The following is a 21,367-nucleotide window of genomic DNA, read 5'->3' as shown; positions in this document are numbered from 1 at the left end:
ACTTTAAATGTTTTCCATTCAGTACTCAGTGCAGGCATTTCGATGTGTTTGGCATTGTTAGTATGTTATGATTTAATTTAATATCAAATCAAATTTTATGACCAATTCATGTATTAAACTGTGATATAAGTCCAAAGGTCCACGGAGGTTTCCCTGCTACTGTATTTCCTTTTGCCAGAATGTGTAATTACTCATGTCCTATATTGATTAAGTACTTTTATGTCAAGTGTTGGCTAAGTTACTAAGTCAACAAGCACTCCACATAATATTGTGCAATAATCTATTTTTTAAGTGTTTATCTTTCCTTTTTCACGTAATCTGTCATACATTTCAAGCATATAATTTTAAAGACTAAAGATGACTTCCTCAAATATAAAAAGTCACAATGCCTCATTTTTTTTTCTCTTTTTTTTTTTTTTTCTTTTTACACATTTATTACTATTCTTATGATGTTGTTCCTGTATCATAAAGGATGTTACTTCTCAAATCTTGTTAAGTAATGTATTTATTTTACATGTTTTTCTCTTTTCTTTTTTATGAGGTGTGTGCTTTGGGAGCTCAAGCCCCTGCCCCTTTTTCTTCAAAATTAACCAAAAATGCTTAAAAGTGACAGATTCAAGTAGTCTTAGACTTTAAAAGATCATAATAATAGTAATACATGTGTAAAACGAAAAAAAAGAAAGAAAAAAATCTGTCCTGATACATTGTGACTATTTTTATGTTTGAGGACGTCATCTTTTCAGCTATCATTTTCTGAAAGGGAATGAAAATTTAAACAAATAGAACTTGTTCCTGGATCAATATCCTGTGTTTGTCCAGGAACCACTTTTCAATCACACAATCATAGTTCTATAACCATAATTTAACATAACACAATACAACAATAACATAACAATACAACACTTGAAATCGTAGAGATTAGACTATGATGTTGTTCAACCTAAGCCAAGCTCTAAACCATAAATCTAAAATTTGAATCTGATGTTGTTCCTGTATCATAAAGGATGTTGCTTCTCAATTATTAAGTAATGTATTTTTTTTTACGTTTTCTCTCTTTTTTTTTATGAGGTGTGTGCTTTGGGAGCTCAAACCCCTGCCCTTTTTTCTTCAAAATTAACCAAAAATGCTTAAAAGTGACAGATTCAAGTAGTCTTAGACTTTAAAAGATCATAATAGTAATAAATGTGTAAAACGAAAAAAAGAAAGAAAAAAATCTGTCCTGATACATTGTGACTATTTTTATGTTTGAGGACGTCATCTTTTCAGCTATCATTTTCTGAATGGGAGTGAAACCTCAACCAAATAGAACTTGTTCATGGATCAATATCTTGTGTTTTCCAGGAACCACTTTTCAATCACATAATCATAGTTCTATAACCACAGATTTAAGTAGCCTCAGACTTTAAAAGATCATAATAAATGTGTAAAAAGAATTCCCTGATACATTGTGACTATATTTATATTTGAGGAAGTCATCTTTAGTCTTTAAAACTTTAAGTTACAATTTCTGCCGTCTTTCCTCCTTCACTTCCTGAACCATATCTTGGTTTCTCGTACACATAGTTAATCATGTACAGATGGGAATTAGATTTATAACTTGCTTCTTGAGTAAAAGTAAAATGATCTACAATAGATCTACATTTGTTTTTATTTGTATACTTGAAAAGACGTTTCGTCTCGAGTCAGGAAGGGCAGTTTATTTTTTTAGAAAACATTCATTTTTATTTTAGAATAAAAGTAGTATACAGAAAAAACACTATTCAAAAAGAGAAATGTAAATATACAAAAGACACTGATAGTGAAGTAATAAGAGTGTTTCTTTACCACAAATCCATTCATTTAGTGACATGACACTCTGAGATGTGCTCACAGTGCACAGGATACAAAACTACTATGCGCTAAATCAATGAAATACTTATATACACAGATTTTAAAATTCAGTGTGGTGGAGGTTTCAGGTTGGTTCACTTCAAAACCGTGTCTCTGGTCTGATGTCTGCGTCGACTTTCATTTTCATTTCCTGTAGAAAATAAAGCAGGTTAACCAAACTGAAAACTTCAAAAATCTCTTTAGTAGAAATTATAGTAGTAGAAATTTTATATAATATTTTAACAAATTTAATTCCAGATGCTAGTTGGGTCACTTACTTCCTTTTCTTGGATTGCCAACTCATTGGACATGTATTGGTATTGGAAACTTCCTGAGACCTGTTTGTGTAAGTTGGAATCAGTCACACATTTTCACGAATCCACATTGATAGTAATACATTTTTGAATGTACAAGAAAGGCTTGTATAGTTTCCAAATGTTTGTTACCTTCCCGCTCACAGTGTTCATTGGATGGGACTCATGAATGAAGAGCATTGCATCATGGATGGTCAGAAAGAAGATGGATGTCTTGATTTCATCATCAAAAAATTTACAGTCCCTTAACTTCTCTATGATATATGCTGGAAACGACACGTCAAAGGTGAGCGTTATTGCACAATTTTATTATTACATATAATTAAGCTATATTATAATGACATGGCATTGTAGATAAGCAAAAAAACATTGTAAAGTCCACTACAGTATATGGAAGACTTTTCCGCCACTGAATAAAAAATAAATAAATAAAAGGTTGGGAGAAATAACGTCGTAATTGCGAGACCAAAACTTACAATTCTGACTTTTTTTCTCACAAATGCGAGTTTATATCTTGTACTTCTGACATTTTTTTTCTCTGAATTCTGACTTTTTTTCAGAATTAAGAGATATAAACTCACAATCGTGAGTTATATGAACTTGCACGTGAGATATGAACTTGCAATTCTGAAAAATTAAGTCAGAATTGCAAGAAATAAATTGAATTCGGAACTTTTTTCCTCAAAATTGCATGATATAAGCTCAGAATTGCAAGAAATAGTCAAAATTAGGAGAACTGCATTTATGTCTTGCAATTCTGACTTCATAACTCAAATGCGAGTTTATATCTCACAATTCTGAAAAAGAAGTCTCTCAGTTCTATTCGCAATTGTGACTTTATTTTTCTCAATTGTTCGTTTGTATTGCAATTGCGAGTTTATCACAATTATGAGAAAAAAAGTCAGAATTGCAGTTTATATCACACAATTATGATAAATTCGGACGTTTTTTCTTGCAAAATCCAGTTCCAATTTCTTGATATAAACTCACGGTTGGGAGAAATAAAGTCAGAATTGCAAGACAAAAACTCTTGTTTTTTTGTTGCAAATGCGAGTTAGTATCTTGCAATTTGACTTTTTTTTTCTGAATTCTAACTTTTTACAGAATTGTAAAAAAAAAAGCTTGAATTGCGAATAATAAGGTCCAGTTTTGAGAGGGAAAAAGACTGATAGGTTCTCAGAATTGTAAAATATAAACTTGCAATTGTGAGTTATGAAGTCAGAATTGCGAGATATAAACTCGCAGTTCTGAATTTTTTTCTAAGAATTGCATTAAAAAATTTAATTTCAAGAAATAGCCAGAATAGTGAGTTTCTTAATTCAAATTCAAAACTCACAATTGCAAGTTTAAATCTCACAATTGTGACTTTATAACTCTCAATTCTGAGGAAAAGTCAGAATTCAGATGAAAAAAGTCAGAATTGCGAGATACAAACTCAGTTTTTGTCTCGCAATTCTGACTTTTATTTCCAACAATTACGTTATATCACGCAGTTCTGAGAAAAAAGTGAATTGTGCACAATTATCTTTTTTATATTTTGCATTCAGTGACTGAATCGGGCTTCCATAAATACCCTTTAACCTTCAATCTGAAAGGAAAAGTACTTACGGTCACAGCCCACTATGTAAACATCAACATCGATGCGTATAAATTCCTTTAAGGCCTGTAAAGATAAATGTTTGTGGTCCATTAGAGATGCTTTCAGATTATTAAAAATAGAATTTCATGCTTTGCTAAGATATGATTAAATGTCAATGCTGTTTTCAGAATGAGCACAACTGTCATACCGCTTGAAGACCCTTGAGTGCAGATATATCCAGAAATGAGACCGCAGAGAAATCCAGGACCAAACTGTGGATGTACACAGGAGGGACTTGGATGTTGGCAGGAAGTTCCGCATTCCAGTTCACCTGAATTGGAAGATCTGAATAATCTGTGGGCTTGTCTAGATCCTCCATGTTGCTTTCGTCATCTGACTCTTCAATGGGCATTGAGCATGTGGCCTGTAGTCCGTCCTATAGCCGGAAGAAATCAAAGTAACTTTTAGTAGATATCTAAATGATAAGAATTAATAAATATAGTTATCAAAGCGTTCGAAGCAATACAGCTATATTACATAACATTTATTCGTAAGTCCTTGAGTTTATCATGTTTTAAAACTTCAAGACGTACTGATGTTAAGGTCAGCTCCCCTTTCTTGATCATTTTCGTAATCTTCTTTACTGCCTTGTTTCTCTTCCTCAGGATTCTCAGAGGATTAAAGCCCACCTGCCACAAAACAAACAGGTTAGATTTTTATTGTTAATGCTTTTACTGCTAATGTCATCTGACATCAGGGTTATAACGACTGCACTCACAGCATCCTTCAGTTTGTCTCTGAAGAAATCAATATTTGCGAAGAAAATGGGAGATGGGATTCTGAAAATCTTCACTCCCTCTGGCTCATAGATCTGTAGGAAATTCAGAAAGACAAAAAATGAGGCCAGGGCAAACTTTTATGTCTTGCGTCCATCTGCTTCGTTTCACAATGCTTTAAACTGTCCAAATTTTGACCCATCATGTGCATTGACACTACGTTATAGAAATGACATATAATGATTATGTCGTTGAATATGAACAAAGAAGGTGCGTCTGTAGCAGACTTACATTGACATAGTCCTTGCGATCTCTGTAGATATCTGTCCCTGAGATATTAGCCAGGACACTGCAACGTGGACTGAAGATCAGAGAAGGTAAATTGATTATCAGAAAAGCACTATAAATAAGAATATGATAGTGATTTTGCAAAAAAATTCTACCTTTTTAAAGAAAGTAAATATCTATACCATATTCAAATTACACTACCAGTCAAAAGTTTTTGAACAGGAAGATTTTTGTTTTTTAAAGAAGCCTCTTCTGCTCATCAAGTCTGCATGTATTTGATCCAAAGTACAGCAAAAACAGTAAAAATGTGAAATATTTTTACTATTTAAAATAACTGTTTTCTATTTAATTATATTTTAAAATGTAATTTATCCCTGTTGTTTCAAAGCTCAATTTTTAGCATCTTTACTCCAGTCACATGATCATTCAGAAATCATTCTAATATTCAGATTTGCTGCTCAAAAAACATTTATTATTATTATTATTATTATTATTATGTTGAAAACAGTGGAGTAGACTTTTTTCAGAAAAACAGCATAAATCTTTCATAACATTATAAATGTCTTTATCATCACTTTTGATCAATTTAAAGCATCCTTGCTAAATAAAAGTATTAATTTGTATAATTTGTATATTAACTATATTTAATTTTTTTCTATATATTTTTTAAAATCATTTTAACCCCCCCTCCAAAAAAAATATTTATATATATGTATAAAATACAAATTATACTGACTCCAAGCTTTTGAATGGTATGGTGTATAATGTTACAAAAGCTTTTTATTTTTAGATAAATGCTGATCTTTGGATCTTTCTATTCATCAAATAATCCTAAAAATATGTACTCAACTGTTTTAAATATTGATAATAATAATAATAATAAATGATTCTTAAACAGCAAATCAGCATATTTAGAATGATTTCTAAAGGATCATGTGACACTAAGACAGGAGTAATGATGCTACAATTTAGCTTTACTCACCGGAATAAATTGTATTTTAAAAGTGTATATTCAAATACAAAGCAGTTATTTTAAATAGTATAAATATTTCACAATATTTTGGATCAAATTAATGCAGGTTGGTTGAGCAGAAGAGACTTCTTTAAAAACATTATCAATCTATCCTGTGGTCAAAAAGGTTTTGTTTTGTTTTATTGTATTTAATTTTATGTTATTTCTCTAGTTAATTGAATCTGTCAGCACTTACAACTGAGCTCTGAAGACCACAGTGAGGAGCTCCAATCCAAGACCAACGGCAAGTCCTAAGTCCAGCCCCAAGAATATAGCTGCCAAACAGGTCCCCACCCAAACAATCTGCAGAACGACGACAGAGGGGGACATTACACCGAGTACAGAAATCAATGATATACCACCAGATAGTTAAACACAAAGGTAAATTATCTCAGACAAAATACTTCAAATCCAAGAATGTAAATCTTCTTTTTGAAGTCTGTTTGTCTACCTGGATTACACTTACTAAAATCTCTTTTTTGCATCTAGATATAGAAGTCAAAGGCTCTTACGCAGTCGGGACGGTCTTTCTTCCACAGGTAAGGGACTGAAGTCACCTGCATCAACATCCCTTTCAGGTTCACAATCACCACTGCGCCCAGCACCGACTGTAATCACAAAACTAAACATTTATCTCAAATCACAAACACTTTTTTTTTTCTGTAAAAGCCAATATGTATGTTTAAAGGATTTACACTTTGAATTTGATTCCTACCTTTGGTAGAGGTTCCAACAAGAACCCTATCCCCAAGATTACCACCAGCACGATAACGGCAGAGAGTATGCCAGCTATCTGAAAAGTACATTTTTAAAAGAAATTAACACACATTTGAGTGTTTTCTGAAGAAGAAATGACATTTTAAAATGTATTAAAATAGAGAACAATATTCTAAAAATATAATTTACTGCATTTTTGATCAAATAAATGTGTTGTTATTGAGCATAAAATAGCATAAGAAAGTACACTACCAGTCAAAATTTTTTAATTTAAGAAGTCTCTTCTGCATTTATTTCATCTAAAGTACAGCAAAAACAGTAAAATATTAAAACAGTTTTACCATTTTAAATAACTGTTTTCTATTTGATTATATATTTTAAAATGTAATTTATTCCTGTAATTTTCAAAGCTGAATTTTTACCATCATTTCTCCAGTCACATGATCCTTCAGAAATCATTCTAATATTCTGATTTGCTGCTCAAAAACATTTATTGTAACTTGAAAACTGCTTAGTATAATTATTCCAGGTTTACTTGATGAATATGACATTCAGAAGAACAGCATTTATCTGAAATGGAACCTTATAAATGTCTTCATCACATCATATCATCACTTTTGATCAATTCAAATCCTCCTTGCTAAACAAAAGTTTTAAGTTCTATTATTTCTATGTTACAAAAGCTTTTTTCAGATAAATGCTGATCTTTGGATCGTTCTATTCATCAAAGAATCATGAAAAGATGCACAGAACTGTTTTAAATATTGATAATAATAACAATACAAATATTTGTTTAACAGCAAATCAGCATGATTTCTGAAGGATCATGTGACACTGAAGACTGAATAAATAAAATATATTCAAATTGAAAATGGTTAGCTTAAATAGTAAAAATATTTCACAATTTTTCCTGTACTTTTGATCAAATACATTCAGGCTTGGTGAGAAGAAGAAATTTCTTTCAAAAGCAGTAAAAAACTTTCGACTGATAGTGTATTTTGACAGAAGGTGTATGATATATTTATGGCCTCATTCTGTTTATGGTTTTAATTTCAACATGTCTTAACAGTTTTGGAACGCTAGAGGCCAGTATTTTTCTGTTGCTGGATCCAATTGATACACCAGCCAAGAAGAAAAGCTTGCAAACAGTTTGAGCTCTTTACCTGTGTTCTTCCTCCAGTGCTTTCTTGAACTGCACTTCTGGAGAGAGCCGTGCTGGCTACCAGAGACTTGAACGCTCCCCCAAAGATGTTGCTTGCCCCAAAGGCAATGAGTTCCTGTGTGATGATAATATGTGTCATTGAAAATGTTTTTCCATAGGCTGTTGTTTGGTGCATTTTAAATGGAATATTATTCAGGGCTTACTTGATTTCCATCTAAAATGTAGTCGTGCTTTACAGAATAGACTTTAGCCACTGCAAAAGCCACAGCAAATCCCACAATAGCTATTGGGAAAGCCTCCACTGCTATCATCTGGAAAATCTGCAGGTTGGGGGCGATTGGGGACTCAATCCTGAACAGATGAAAATGTGTTTCATTTTTTTCATGCCACCTACAGTTCTCTTCAGTTAGCTTTGTGCTCTAAAGCATATAGATTTGTTTTTAGAAACTTAAAAAAAAAAAAAAAACAACATAATATATTTATGTTTTTCAAAGAACAAAAAGATAATTTATTTGACCAAACATACAAAAAGGCATATTAAATATTATTGCAAATTAAAATAACAGTTTTCAATTTTAATATACTTTAATATATAATTTATTTCTGATGCAAAGATGAATTTTCATCAGACATTGCTGATTTATTATCAGTGTTGAAAACAGTTGTGCTGCTTAATTTTTTATATATATTTTTTTGAAGCCTGTGATACTTATTTCAGGATTCTTTGAATACAAAGTTAAAAAGAACAGCATTTATTTAAAATAGAGATCTTTTCTAACAATATAAGTCATTACTATCACTTTTTTATTTAACACATCCTTGTTGAATAAAAGTATTAATTTCTTTCAAATAATGAAATAAAGAAAACATTTACTGACCTCAAACTTTGAACGGTAGTGTATATTGTTACAGCTTTCTGTTTTAAATAAATGCTGTTCTTTTCAACATTTCATAAAATAATTCTGAAAAAAAGTATTAGAGGTTTCATAACAAATATCAAGCAGCACAACTGTTTCCAACATGGTTGATAAATCAGCATATTTTCATTAGAATGATTTCTAAAGGATAATGTGACACTGTAGACTGCGGTAATGATGCTGAAAATTCAGCTTTACATCACATTAATAAATTACATTTATTTTAAGATATATTCAAATAGAAAATGACTATTTTGAATTGCAATAATATTTCACAATATTACATTTTTTTCTGTATTTTTAATCAAACGAACCCAGCCTTGATGAGCAAAAAATACTTATTTTCATTTGAAAATATATTCAAGTAGAAAACAGTTATTTTAAATAGTAAAAAAAAAAAAAAAAAAAACAGAAAACATTTCAAATATGCTTATTTTGGTGCTAAAGAATAATTCTTCATTGTTTTCAATGTTGAAACTGTTGTGTTGCTTAACATTTTTGCAGAAACCTTGATACAGCAGAAAGTTGATGAATAGAACAACAACAAAATAGCAAAAGTGTTTCTTTTAAAAAAGCATTTCTTTTAAAAATGTACTTTTCAGGTAGCTGGTTTAGAAAACAACTATTTGAAATTGCAATAATATTTCACAATATTGCTGTTTTTTTTCTGCATTTTTAATCAAATAAACACATCTTTAAAGAACAATAACCTTTAAACCACAGTGTATATTATTATTTTATTATTATTATTATTTTTTTATCGGTATGACCTACCCCAAGTTTGAATATAAAATTGGTCAAACCAAGAAGGGAAACATATTTCAATGGTTCGTTAAACCAGCTTATGAAAATTGGGATGCTTACGTGTTTGGAATTTTCCCCACCACATCCACTCTGTGTTTTTTGCCGAAGTCGAATGCATAGGAGACGCCACATGCTATTACGGTCTGTTGGTAAAAGTACTTTTGATGATTTTGACATTGCAAATTTGCTTTGTACACACAAAATGTGATGAGAAGAGGACTTTTGTAATTTGAAAGTCATATGCACTTGAACAAATATTAACAAGTACAGTGTTTGGCATGATACGGTAGTTTGGAAAATATAAATCAAAAAGAGTTTATAATGCCATAAAGATGAATAATATTCTTGAATGACTGCTGACAGATAAGGTCAAGGTTACAGGCACAGAAAAAGTTCACTCAACTCACCATAATGACTTCTATGGGGATGGGCACTGGTAATTTTGACTTAAATCTGTCGTTGATCTCCTTTACGGCCAGTACCGCCACCATCACCACAATTGAGGTCACCAGATCATGGATATTCGTGGAGGTGATCTGGGTAAATACACTCTCAAGAGTCTGCAGAGAAACCAAAAAATGTTGTTTTTGAACTCAAACATCGTTTTTGAACTCAATATACAGCTGAGGTCAAAATTTATATACACCTTGCAGATTCTGCTAAATTAATTGAATTATTTTACCAATGGATCATGTAAAATGCGTGTTTTTTTTTGTTTGTTTGTAATTTAGTACTGACCTGAATAACACATTTCACATAAAAGACCTTTACATATAGTACACAAGACAAAGTATTAGTTGAATTTTTAAAAATGACCTTTTTCAAAAGTTTACATACACTTGATTCTTAATACTGTGTTGTTACCCGAATGATCCACAGCTGTGTTTTTTTTTTTTTTTGTTTTTTTTTTGTTTTTTGGTTAGTGATGAGTTCCTTGTTTGTCCTGAACAGTTAAACTGCTCGCTGTTCTTCCGAAAAATCCTTGAGGTCCCACAAATTTGTGTGTATTTGAACCCTTTTCAACAGTGACTGTATGATTTTAGGGTCCATCTTTTCACACAGAGGACAACTGAGGGACCTTATTACAGAAGGTTTAAATGCTCACTGATGCTCTAGAAGGAAACACAATGCGGTAAGTTTGCATTTTGAAGATCAGGGTAAATTTAACTCATTTTGTCTTCTGGGAAACATTTAAGTATTTTCTGTAGCTTCTGAAGGGCAGTACTACATGAAAAAAATATATTTAGGCAAAATAAGAAAAAAATTACACTTCACTTTGTGCAAAAGTTTAATGCATCATGTTTTCTTCTGGAGCATCAGTAAGCATTTGAACCTATTGTAATAGTTGCATATGAGTCCCTCAGTTGTCCTCAGTGTGAAAAGATAAATCTCAAAATTATACAGTCATTGTTGGAAAGGGTTCAAATACACACAAATGCAGAAAAAGCTAATTTGTGGGACCTGAAGGATTTTTCTGAAGAACAGCAGGCAGTTTAACTGTTCAGAACAAACAAGATACACATGAATGACTATCATAAAAAAAAAAAAAACAGCTGTGGATCATCCAGGTAGCAGCACAGTATTAAGAGTTAAGCGTATGTGAACTTTATAGAAATTCAGTTATTTTATGTGAAATTATTCAGGTCAGTACTAAATAAAAAATAACATTTATTTAGTTTGATCCATCTTTGGTGAAATAATTTACATTTTGCGGATTCTGCAAGGTTGATGTAAACTTTTGACCTCAACTGCATATTTTTGGTATAAACTGTGGGTTTGTGAGTTTTAATTATTGTTTTACTATAATATTTTTTGTTCAAAAATGACCACAAATACACTTATTACATTAATAAAAGTTAGAAATTTGATTATTTTGAAGTGTGGAAATAATCAAGCTTTTATGTAAAACATGGCTGCGTAGACCAAGAAACATGTCTTATGACCTACGTGTATAATAGCTAGAGGTCCACTGAAACCCGGCACAGTCAGTCCTAGAACAAACTTGAGCTGAGAAACCAGGATATGAATAGCAGCTGCGGTTGTGAATCCTGATATCAGAGTATCCGACAGGTACTTGACAATGAAGCCCGCCTGCAGCAGCCCCATACCAAGCTAGAGACAAAGAGAAGTTGAGCACTGATATGCTTGAAAACAGATAGTATTAGTAGTTTTATAATGAGCGGGTGATTGAGTTGATGTACCTGGAACAAACCCACTAGGAAAGTGAGGGAAGCAGACACTAAGATTTTCTTTTCGTCTTCCGACAGGCCCTCAAAAGCAGTGATGTTGGCAGCTGTACTGTTATCGGGTACCAATCTGTTCACTGCTGTGCCCACCATGAGACTCAATACAGGGAAAGATCCTATTGTAAAGACAACAGTAATGGTGAGTAGATTTACAGCATATTACATGTCAAATAATCATATATTACAAGAAATAATTGCCTCTTTTTTTGTTTGTTTGTTTGGTTTTTTGTGATTTGAACCTATGAAGCAAAATTGGTCGGCTATTAAAGCATTTTTTGACCAGTTTTCTCCACTGAAATGCAGCTGTAGAAGAAGCTGGCCAATGATGTTATGACTTCGAGGTTTTTAGGTTAGTGCCAAATCTAAATTAGAGGCTACTAAACTCGTCCCTGGCACTATTCAGTCAGTGCCACAATAAACATTAATGGCATTATAGTGTTATATTCAGAAGGGTTTTGCAACAGCTAGACAGTCCTGATTTGTTAATGACACTTTGTTTTTTTGTGTCATTCACGTAACCTGTTTACAAGTGTACTCACCCACAGAAATGTGGCGTGAGGTGCCCAGGAAAAAATACATGATGACTGGAAAGAAAGCAGCATACAGTCCATACCAGGTAGGGATGGATGCCAGCAAACTGAAGGCTAGTCCTGAGGGAAAATTGTTAATAATTATTAACCAAACCCTGGTAGCGTAATTATGTAATCTTTATCTAATTTGATTAATATACCCCTTATCAACACCAAATGTTCAGCTTTACTCAAGGACATCGCAAATTACAATGTTGTAGTTTTTTTTAAGTGTGTGGATGAAATAAGCAAAAAACTGTTCTGAACAATTGTTCCAAATTATTTAAAAATGAGATTCCCAGGTCAATTTTCAGATATCTTAAAGTACATGTGCTAAAATGTACTACACTATCAGTCAAAAGTTTTTGAACAGTAAGATTTTTTTAATGCTTTTTAAAGAAGTCTCTTCTGCTCACCAAGCCTGCATTTATTTGATCCAAAGTACAGCAAAAACGGTACAATTTTAAAATATTTTTACTATTTAAATTTCAAATTCAAAGTTGAATTTTTAGCATCATTACTCCAGTCGCATAATCATTCAGAAATCATTCTAATATTCTGATTTGCTGCTCAAAAACATTTTTTATTATTATGTTGAAAACAACTGAGTAGATCTTTTTTCTGCTTTCTTTGATTAATAGAAAGGGCAGAACAACAACATTTATCTAAAATACAAATCGTTTGGAACATTATAAATGTTTTGTCATAATTTTTGATCAATTTAAAGCAATCTTGCTAAATAAAAGTATTACTTTCTATAATTTCTTTCATAGAACAAAAACTGACAAAAAAAAAAAAAACTGAATGGTATAGTGTATAATCTTTCAAAAGCTCTTTATTTTAGATAAATGCTGATCTTTGGATCTTTTTTTAATTCATCAAATAATCCTGAAAAAAATTACTCAACTGTATTAAATATTAATAATAATTATAATAATTTTAAAAAAATCAGCATATTAGAATGATTTGAAAATGATGCTGAAAATTTTGTTTTGTTCACAGGAATAAATTACATTTTAAAATCTATTCAAATAGAAAACAGTTACTTTAAATAGTAAAAAATATTTCAGAATTTTACTTTTTCGCTGTACTTTGGATCAAATAAGCATTAATTTGATCCAAAGTACAGCAAAATAGTACAATTCTGGCTTGGTGAGCAGAAGTGTCTTCTTTAAAAAACATTAAAAATCTTAGTGTTCATAAACTTTTGACTGGTATTGTAGCATTTTATGTATTTGTCAGCCATAAAGCTTCTTAATCTGAAACACTTCCTTTGCTCAATATATACTGCCTTTCTGGACTATCTTCCGATGACGTTTATCATTTCATCAACAGTTCACAGATAAATGCACTTTTCACTTATTTTGACACATTTCGTCATATCAGTTATCTCATAAAAACTACGTAGACACCCAAATCAGTCACAGAACTCAGTTCATAAAGATAAAGTATCATTCCTGTAGTGTAACATTCTTATGGCCTGATATCATATTTCATCTAATATCATGAATCTGATGAGTAACTTTCAATAAGAGCTTCATAAGGTATTACCTTGTAGGACAGCAACCAATCCAGTGCTGATGCCAGACACAATGTCATTTAACAGCCAGTCTTTGACTGAGTAGATTTTCATCCATCCGATGATAGGCAGCAGAGAAATAGCTGCATTCTTTGCCCGTTCTGGAGTACAACTAGCAAACAAATAATAAATAATCCAATAAATTCCAGTAATATTTGCTTTTGTCAGTGTATTTTTTTATTATATTTTATTGTATAAAAATATAAATAGTGTTATAAGTTCTATATGTAAAGTATACCATGTAAAATATATTGTTATATAGTAGCGATAATAAAAATAACTTATATTATTTTCAAATTTTAAAAATGTATAAATAAAACAACAAAAAAAAGATAATTATTACAAATTTCTCTGCGCTGCTTAAATTTTTGTCAAATTTCAGGCTTACGTGAAGTACTGTTTAACATGGTCCAGGAGGCTCTTGTGTTTCCGATAGACTTTTGCATGTTCATCTTCAAAGTTGTCTTCTGAGTAGAGCGGTCTGGTCACTGAATACCTCTGCGATGAGGGTCGGAGCATTGTGTGCCGTTGAGCCGGAGCAAATATCCTTCTGATCTGTGTGAGGTAACCAAATAAATTTAATTTATGAATATCTGCTACAACTCTGGCAACTGTCAAGCTGGATCTGTTGCGTTTGTATTTATATTGATAATTATGGAAATGCTGTGTAAGAAGGAGGTGTTTAATATGAGTAAAGATCATGCAACTACACACTGTGAGTTTGCATGTGATAGTATGTGTGTCCACCTGCACATTTAGCCTGATATCTCTAAGATACAGTATCAGTAGATGTTTCCATTTGGATTTCCACAATTTTAGATTTAAGATATGGATAGATTCTTGCTAATTAGGCTTTTAGTCAGCAACTATGTTGTCATGATCTACAGTAGGTGGTCAGAAACTCCCATGAAGATATTTGGTAAATTTCCTACCGTAAATATCAAAACTGGCCTATCAAAACACTTAGGATAAGTGTCTTATCCTAACAAACCATACATCAGTTTATTCAGCTTTCAGATGATGTATAAATCTCAATTTATGAGTGGTTTTGTGGTCCAGGGTCACATATGTTTTTTTTTTTGTCTTTTTGAATCAGATTTACTTAATTTGATCTTTGTAATGGTCTTTTTGTTCATTAAGAATAAAATTATTCATTAAATAGACCTAACTTCATAAATACTACAATTCCATTTTCCATTGGAAGTGACGGTAAAGATTTGTACATGGTTACACATTCTATTCATTAATGAATGAATCCTGGTGGGTCATGGTTTCCTCAAAAATATTAAACTGTTTTCAACACTGCTAATAATAACTAGCACCAAATAATAATGATTTCTTAAGGATCATGTGACAATATAGACCAAATTAATGGGTGTATTCCTTTCGACTGTAGGTGGAGAAAACGCTATTTCTGCTGTTTCAAAAGCGCCTTCTGCTGGCAGAGAAGGATTTAGCATTTTCAGTCAGTTCATCTACTGTTTTTGTTCAGACCAATGCGAAAATCAACCGATGTTTTTTAAGTAGAGTTGTAAATGGGTGATTATAAATATATAAATTCATCTCACTCACATGCAATATAGATATTGATATTTTCTTCAGGGAAAGTGCCACCACACATAGTGTGTAAGTCAGTGGAAAACTTCCAAGTATATAAAAAAAGTTACAATAATATTTCACAATATTACTGTTTTGATCAAATAACCCCAAAATTTGAACGGCAATGTATGTTTGCAATATAATAACCCTACCTGTTTAGCGAGGTATCAGATATTTCCAATACGCTGTTCTTGTTTTGCTTCAAAAGTTGCAGTGGTCTGTCTGATATCTGTAAGACTATGTCTATTTATAAATTGCTAAGCTTATCATGTCTGTAATTATTAACAGTTACCACGATACCTTCTTTACATTGCCAGCCACATCTCCGCCTTATCCATGACCATTGTTCTTTCTGATAAAACTTGGCAAAAGCCAACCGCTTATCAATTACTTTCTTTAATCCTCTCATACCTCGTAAGGGAAATTCTTTTTATATTGCAGATATTATGTGGGAAAGATATTAGCTTGTATTTATACTGTCAAAACTAAATAAATAAAAAATGTTGGATAATACTTTTTTATTGATGTTAGTTCCGGTTCAAGACAGTGATTGGTTAAAACAGCATTTCAATTGTTATTAAGTGGTTGATGTTTATTATCAGTTATGACATGAAACAACTCTTCACCTAGAACTGTGTGACATTCTGTTATTGTTTACATGTTCATATCGTGATGCTTAATGAGTTATAATAAATGTTTAGCATTAACTGTTTAACAAAAGAAATAAGGAACACACTGAATTGTGTATTAAGTAAGGTTATATAGCTAGGCTAATAATATTTTTATTTTAAGTAAGCAGTTGTTTGCTTTTATCCAAGGGACATACAGTACACCTGATAAAAACAATTTGTACAACCAAACTTCCTGTTACCCAACGTAATCTCCATATGTCATATTAGGAAATTATGCCGGAAATGATGCAGAACTATGCAGCATTTTTTTTTTTTTTTGTGACACAATTCGTTGTAATTGCGAGAGTCCCTTTCATTTGCAATTCATTCTCATGTGATTCTCTGTGAGACTTTGCGTGAGGATGACTGTCATCCTTACATTACATTTGATTATGTCACATCTATATACTTATCACTAGGCTATTTTTGTTATTCAGACATTTTTAGGGTGGGTGTCCTTGTATGTGAGCACACACTGTAAAAATATTAGTAATTCATTAAAAAAAAATGTAAATACATCAGTCAATAAGTTCAATTGTTAACAGTTAGTCACTTGCATTTTTTAAAGTATAAATTACTTTGTCATTTTGTATTTTATAAAAATGTATGTACGCTTTTACTGTTATTGTTAATAAAATAATACAATTATATTGAACTAATATTGTTTTCACAAGTAAAACATAAAGGACCACCTTTATGATTACCAGAAAGTTTCACCTTAATAAACTAATGTAAATAGCTCAAAATAGTTAATAATTTAACATTATATAATTTACATAATACAGTTAACGCTTGACCCTGTTTCTTATACATTAGTTGTGTTTTGCTGTTTGCATTAATTATTTTCTGTTGTCTCCAGAAGTAAATATTTGATCATCATGTCCTTTAATCAAATTTGCGAATGAGCACACGCAGCCCTTCTCTTACATCTGAACCTGCAGCTTTTATCATCAAATTAGTTTATGCTTCTGTTTTCTTCAGATCCAGAAGCTCAGATCAAAACCGGCAGCTGTTTAATATAAGAGATTTGAGATGTGTCTGATACACTGAGAGACTACAATATAAGTATTGTTTCAGATAACTGTATATATGAGGTCAAGTGCAACCACTTTTTATCAGTAAAATGATATGAAGGAATCTTATATATAAGATATAGTGATATCTTAGGTTATATTCAGTGTGATATACATCGATATGCTTGTTGACCTCACAGACTGTAGACAGTTAAACAGGAAAGATAAATAATATAACTGCGTTTTTACTTTTATACTGTAATGTACACTACAGTTCAAAAGTTTGAAAAAGATTTTTGAAAGAAGTCTCTTATGCTCACCAAGTTAGGGTCTATGACTGTTTATTGTAGTTTTTAATTGTTTAAATATATGCATATGATACATATTTTATATACATTTCTTTACCAAGTCATTATTTTGTCCTTGTATCGTTATCCTTACATTATCTATGTGTCATCACTTAGGGGAAAAATTATATATCATATATCTGTACACTAGACAGTTTTTTACTGCATAGACTTTACACCTAGAGCCATAATAACTATCAAGATGATCACAGTGCGATCTTTAAAGATTAGAAATCAATCCTCACCGCAGTAATTAATAAATTTATTTTATTCACTGCTGTCATCACAACACATATTACAGCATAATTCTCCCATTAACCTTTAATAAGTCTCCCATTAACCTTTACTTAATCATATATTTATTAGGAAGGTGTGTCATTGATGTAGAAGTGACCTTCTGTTCTGGTTTACGCATAAAACGTGTTGCCCTCTGTTGCCATACTACTATTAAAGTACTATTATTAAAAAAAAAACTATTAAAAAAACTGAATACAACTTACCTTAGAAATCCTGGGGTAGTGGTCAGGGATGTGTGTGTGTGTCAGGCACATGTTCTTGTTTAAAGTACAAAAAAAGGCCCCCAAATCAAGCTACACAGGAATGTCAACAGAAATGAAACAAGTGCTTTTTATTGAGCGCCTTTTTGTTGTTTGTTTGTGGAAAATTTCCAAATTTCAGAAGGAAATGATAGTCTATATAGATCAAGGTCAAGATTTCTCATGTTACCATTGTTTATTACAATTGAACTTGTGCCATTTAGTCTGTTTGCTTTGAGGTCATGCACTCCTAAATGCTGACAGAAGTCATTTTGAGGATTTAAACTTTAGTCTTTCTTTTTCCAGAATTGACGACAAATATTGATGACTCTCGCACTAGAGATTTTTTGTCCAATCAGATTGTCTGTAAAAGAAAAGGCCACGCTCCTAATACCACTTGTTTCTGAATAGCAATAACAATAGAAAGTCATGATTCACGTGATTTTATACAGCACCAGTCAAAATAATTTGCACAGTAAGATTTTTAATGTTTTTTTAAAGCCTGCATTTATTTGATCCAAAGTGCAGCAAAACTGTAAAATTTCAAAATATTTGTACTATTTAAATATGTTTTCAAATATAATTTATTCCTGTGATTTAAAAGCTGATTTTTTTTACATCATTACATGATCCTTCAGAAATCATAATAATATTCTGATTTGCTGCTCAAAAACATTTATTATTATTTTGTCAAAAACAGTTGAATATTTTTTTTTCAGGTTTCTTTGATAAATAGAAAATTGATAACAGAAAATAGAAGTCAGCATTTTTCTGAAATAGAAATCTTTTGTAACATTATAAATGTCTGTCACAACACTGGTCAAGAGGCAGACCAGGTAGGTTCAATGCAAGGCTTCTTTTATTAAATTCAATGGAAGATAACTTCCAAACATCAAAAGACAACATATGCTTTTTGACTATTTATAGTGTGAAGGTAAGTGGATGCAGGTGTGATTGAGAGTGTGTGTAGGAGGCTCCTGACGCCCATAACCGACGATAAGGACGACCGCGCTCCCTAGGAGCTGGACGGTCTGGGTGAGCTTGATGGAATCCGGTAAGTAGTGTTTGATCCAGAACATCATCTCTGTCTACCCATGATTTTTCCTCAGGACCGTACCCCTCCCAGTCCACGAGATATTGGAGTTGGCCGCCTCGTCACCGGGAGTCTAAGATCTCTGACGGAGGAAGAGGAGAATTAATGAATGGTTTCAGAAGGCATACATGGAAGGTAGGTGCAATATGGTAGTGCTCTGATAAGGTGAGTTGATAAGTGACATTGTTAATTTGTCTGTTAATGAGGAATGGACCGATGTAATGGGGACTCAGCTTCCTGCTGGCCAAGTGGAGACGGATGTCCTCAGTGGAGAGGCAGACGAGATTGCCAGGTTGGTAAACTGGAGTGGGAGAGCGACGAGCGTCAACATAATCCTTATGTCTCCGTACTGCCCTCTGGAGATGGACATGAGCTGAGTCCCATACCCTCTCGCTCTCACAGAACCAGTAATCCACCGCGGGGACCTCTCTCCTGTCCAGGGAAACAGTGGTGGTTGGTATCAGAGCATGCACTGAAACAGAGTAAATCCTGTAGTTACTTGATGCAAAGAATTTTGGACATACTCCGCTCAGGTTAGAAACAGGCTCCAGCTGTCCTGATGTTTATGACAATAGGCCCGGAAATACCGCTCAATCTCTTGGACTTTACGTTCGGTCTGGTCATTCGTCCGAGGGTGGTATCTTGAAGATAAACTTACTAAAACCCTCAGGACGCTGAAGAATCCTTGCCAGACTCGGGAAATTAACTGGGGCCCTTGATCCGACACTATGTCTTCGGGATGCCCAAGTTACGGAAGATTTGGTAGAAAAGGGTCTCTGCAGTTTTGAGAGCGGTAGGTAATCCACTCAAGGGTATGAGTTTACAGGCCTTGGAGAAGCGATCAGCGACAAATAGGATGTCCCCTGTGGTGTTCCCCTGAGAGGGAGGAAGGCCTGTGGCGCAGTCCACTCCTTTATGGGACCAGGGCCAGCGAGGTAGAGGCAGTGGAACTAGTTTACCCTCAGGCAGATGATGCAGAGTGGAGGTGATGGCGCAGACCGAACAGCCTTTGATGTAGCGGGTGACATCCCAGGCCATGTTGGGCCACCAGTACAGGTTCCGGAGTAGCGAGAGAGTTTGTTGGCTGCCTGGGTGTCCGGATTCCAGAGAGGTATGAACTGAATCCAGGAGGTGGTCCAGACGGATTCGAAAGGTGGTAGGTACATAACTTTTTCCTTCTGGACCTCCCAGCAGAGCGGGTTCCGGGCACGGATCTGATCGTCCAGATTCCACTGTATGGGGGACATAAGGATGGAGGGTGGGAGGATAGGTTCTGGTTCTTCAGGAGTGGGATCTGGTTGATGGAGACGGGAGAGAGCATCTGCTCTAACATTCCTATGGCCTGGACGATATGTAACCGTGAAACGGAAGCAGGTAAAGAAGAGTTCCCATCTTGCTTGTCTTGGGTTTAGACGTTTAACATCTTGTAGGTACTGGAGGTTCTTATGGTCGGTGACTACTTCAAAAAGACGTTGTGATCCCTCCAACCAGTGCTGCCACTCTTCTAGTGTGAGTTTGATGGCTAACAACTCTCGGTTCTTCAGTGGGGACAGTTTCCTAGATAAGTATGTGCATGGATGGAGTACATGGGGTACACCTTTCCACTGGGATAAAACGGTTTCAACTCCTAGAGTCCACCATAGTCCAGTGGAGATCTGGGTGGTGGTGAGCGAGCCAGGGGCGTCCCAGGACGATATCCACAGTAGCGTCCTCCAGCACCAGGAGAGAGAGATGTTCTGTGCAAAGACATCCGATGCGGAGAGTGACTCGGTGTTCGGTGGCATACCAATCCTTGTATCGTGGAGATTTGGTAAGAGGTGGCATTTAAATGGCGTGAGATTTTGGTCCATAAGAGGCACAGGGATGAGATGAAGTTTCCGGATGTGCCAGAATTCACCAGCACTTCGACTGGACCAAACGATTGGTCATGGTACATTAGAACAGCATCAATGTGAGGAACATCTGAAACATCAGGACTGATATGGACAGTACTTACCACTGAGCGTGGAGGATGAACTGGACAGTTACGCATCAGATGATCCCTCGCTTTGCAATAGAGACACAGGCCCTGGGTGATTCTTCCAGAACGCTCAGCTGCAGACAGATGATAGCGGTCAGTCTGTATTGGTCCTGGTGCTGAAGGAGGTAGGGTGAGCGAGGCAGCTGCAGCGAGTGCCTGTTCAGTGTGGCAAGCGGTGAAGTGTTGTGAGAGATGTGAGGGCTTTTTGGAGAAAACTCTCCAATCAGAGATGTGATCCAATGATAGGGTGCTTCGA

At 33.7% G+C, this 21,367-nt stretch overlaps 1 protein-coding gene across 1 annotated transcript; it reads right to left on the bottom strand.

Annotated features, from left to right (window-relative positions):
* Positions 1–1,630: 1,630 nt before the first annotated feature.
* On the bottom strand, positions 1,631–15,667 carry slc26a3.2 (solute carrier family 26 member 3, tandem duplicate 2). Its single transcript, XM_073838068.1, has 21 exons — positions 15,584–15,667; positions 14,221–14,387; positions 13,805–13,944; positions 12,224–12,334; positions 11,640–11,800; positions 11,386–11,550; positions 9,846–9,998; positions 9,499–9,581; positions 7,921–8,068; positions 7,719–7,832; positions 6,554–6,631; positions 6,351–6,446; positions 6,035–6,141; positions 4,830–4,899; positions 4,541–4,633; positions 4,356–4,451; positions 3,971–4,198; positions 3,792–3,846; positions 2,316–2,449; positions 2,148–2,207; positions 1,631–2,020 (listed from the first exon to the last, which is right to left on the bottom strand). The coding sequence occupies exons 2-21, from the start codon at positions 14,349–14,351 to the stop codon at positions 1,970–1,972; spliced, it is 2,274 nt and encodes a 757-aa protein (XP_073694169.1). The 5' UTR covers positions 14,352–14,387; positions 15,584–15,667; the 3' UTR covers positions 1,631–1,969.
* Between the last annotated feature and the right edge of the window lie 5,700 nt (positions 15,668–21,367).

This window comes from Garra rufa, chromosome 4, assembly GCF_049309525.1.
Source record: "Garra rufa chromosome 4, GarRuf1.0, whole genome shotgun sequence".
Taxonomy (NCBI): Eukaryota; Metazoa; Chordata; class Actinopteri; order Cypriniformes; family Cyprinidae; genus Garra; species Garra rufa.
The sequence above is the reverse complement of the archived record's forward strand: the minus strand, read 5'-3'. Positions and strand labels throughout refer to the sequence as shown.

Bases quoted from the DNA above. Each gene is read 5' to 3' on its own strand.
- slc26a3.2 (XM_073838068.1), bottom strand. From the start codon at position 14,351: ATGCTCCGACCCTCATCGCAGAGGTATTCAGTGACCAGACCGCTCTAC. The intron at 4,900-6,034 runs GTAAGTGCTGAC...TCTGATCTTCAG, and splicing joins GTGGTCTTCAGAGCTCAGTT to TCCACGTTGCAGTGTCCTGG. The intron at 4,199-4,355 runs GTACGTCTTGAA...TTCCGGCTATAG, and splicing joins GGGAGCTGACCTTAACATCA to GACGGACTACAGGCCACATG.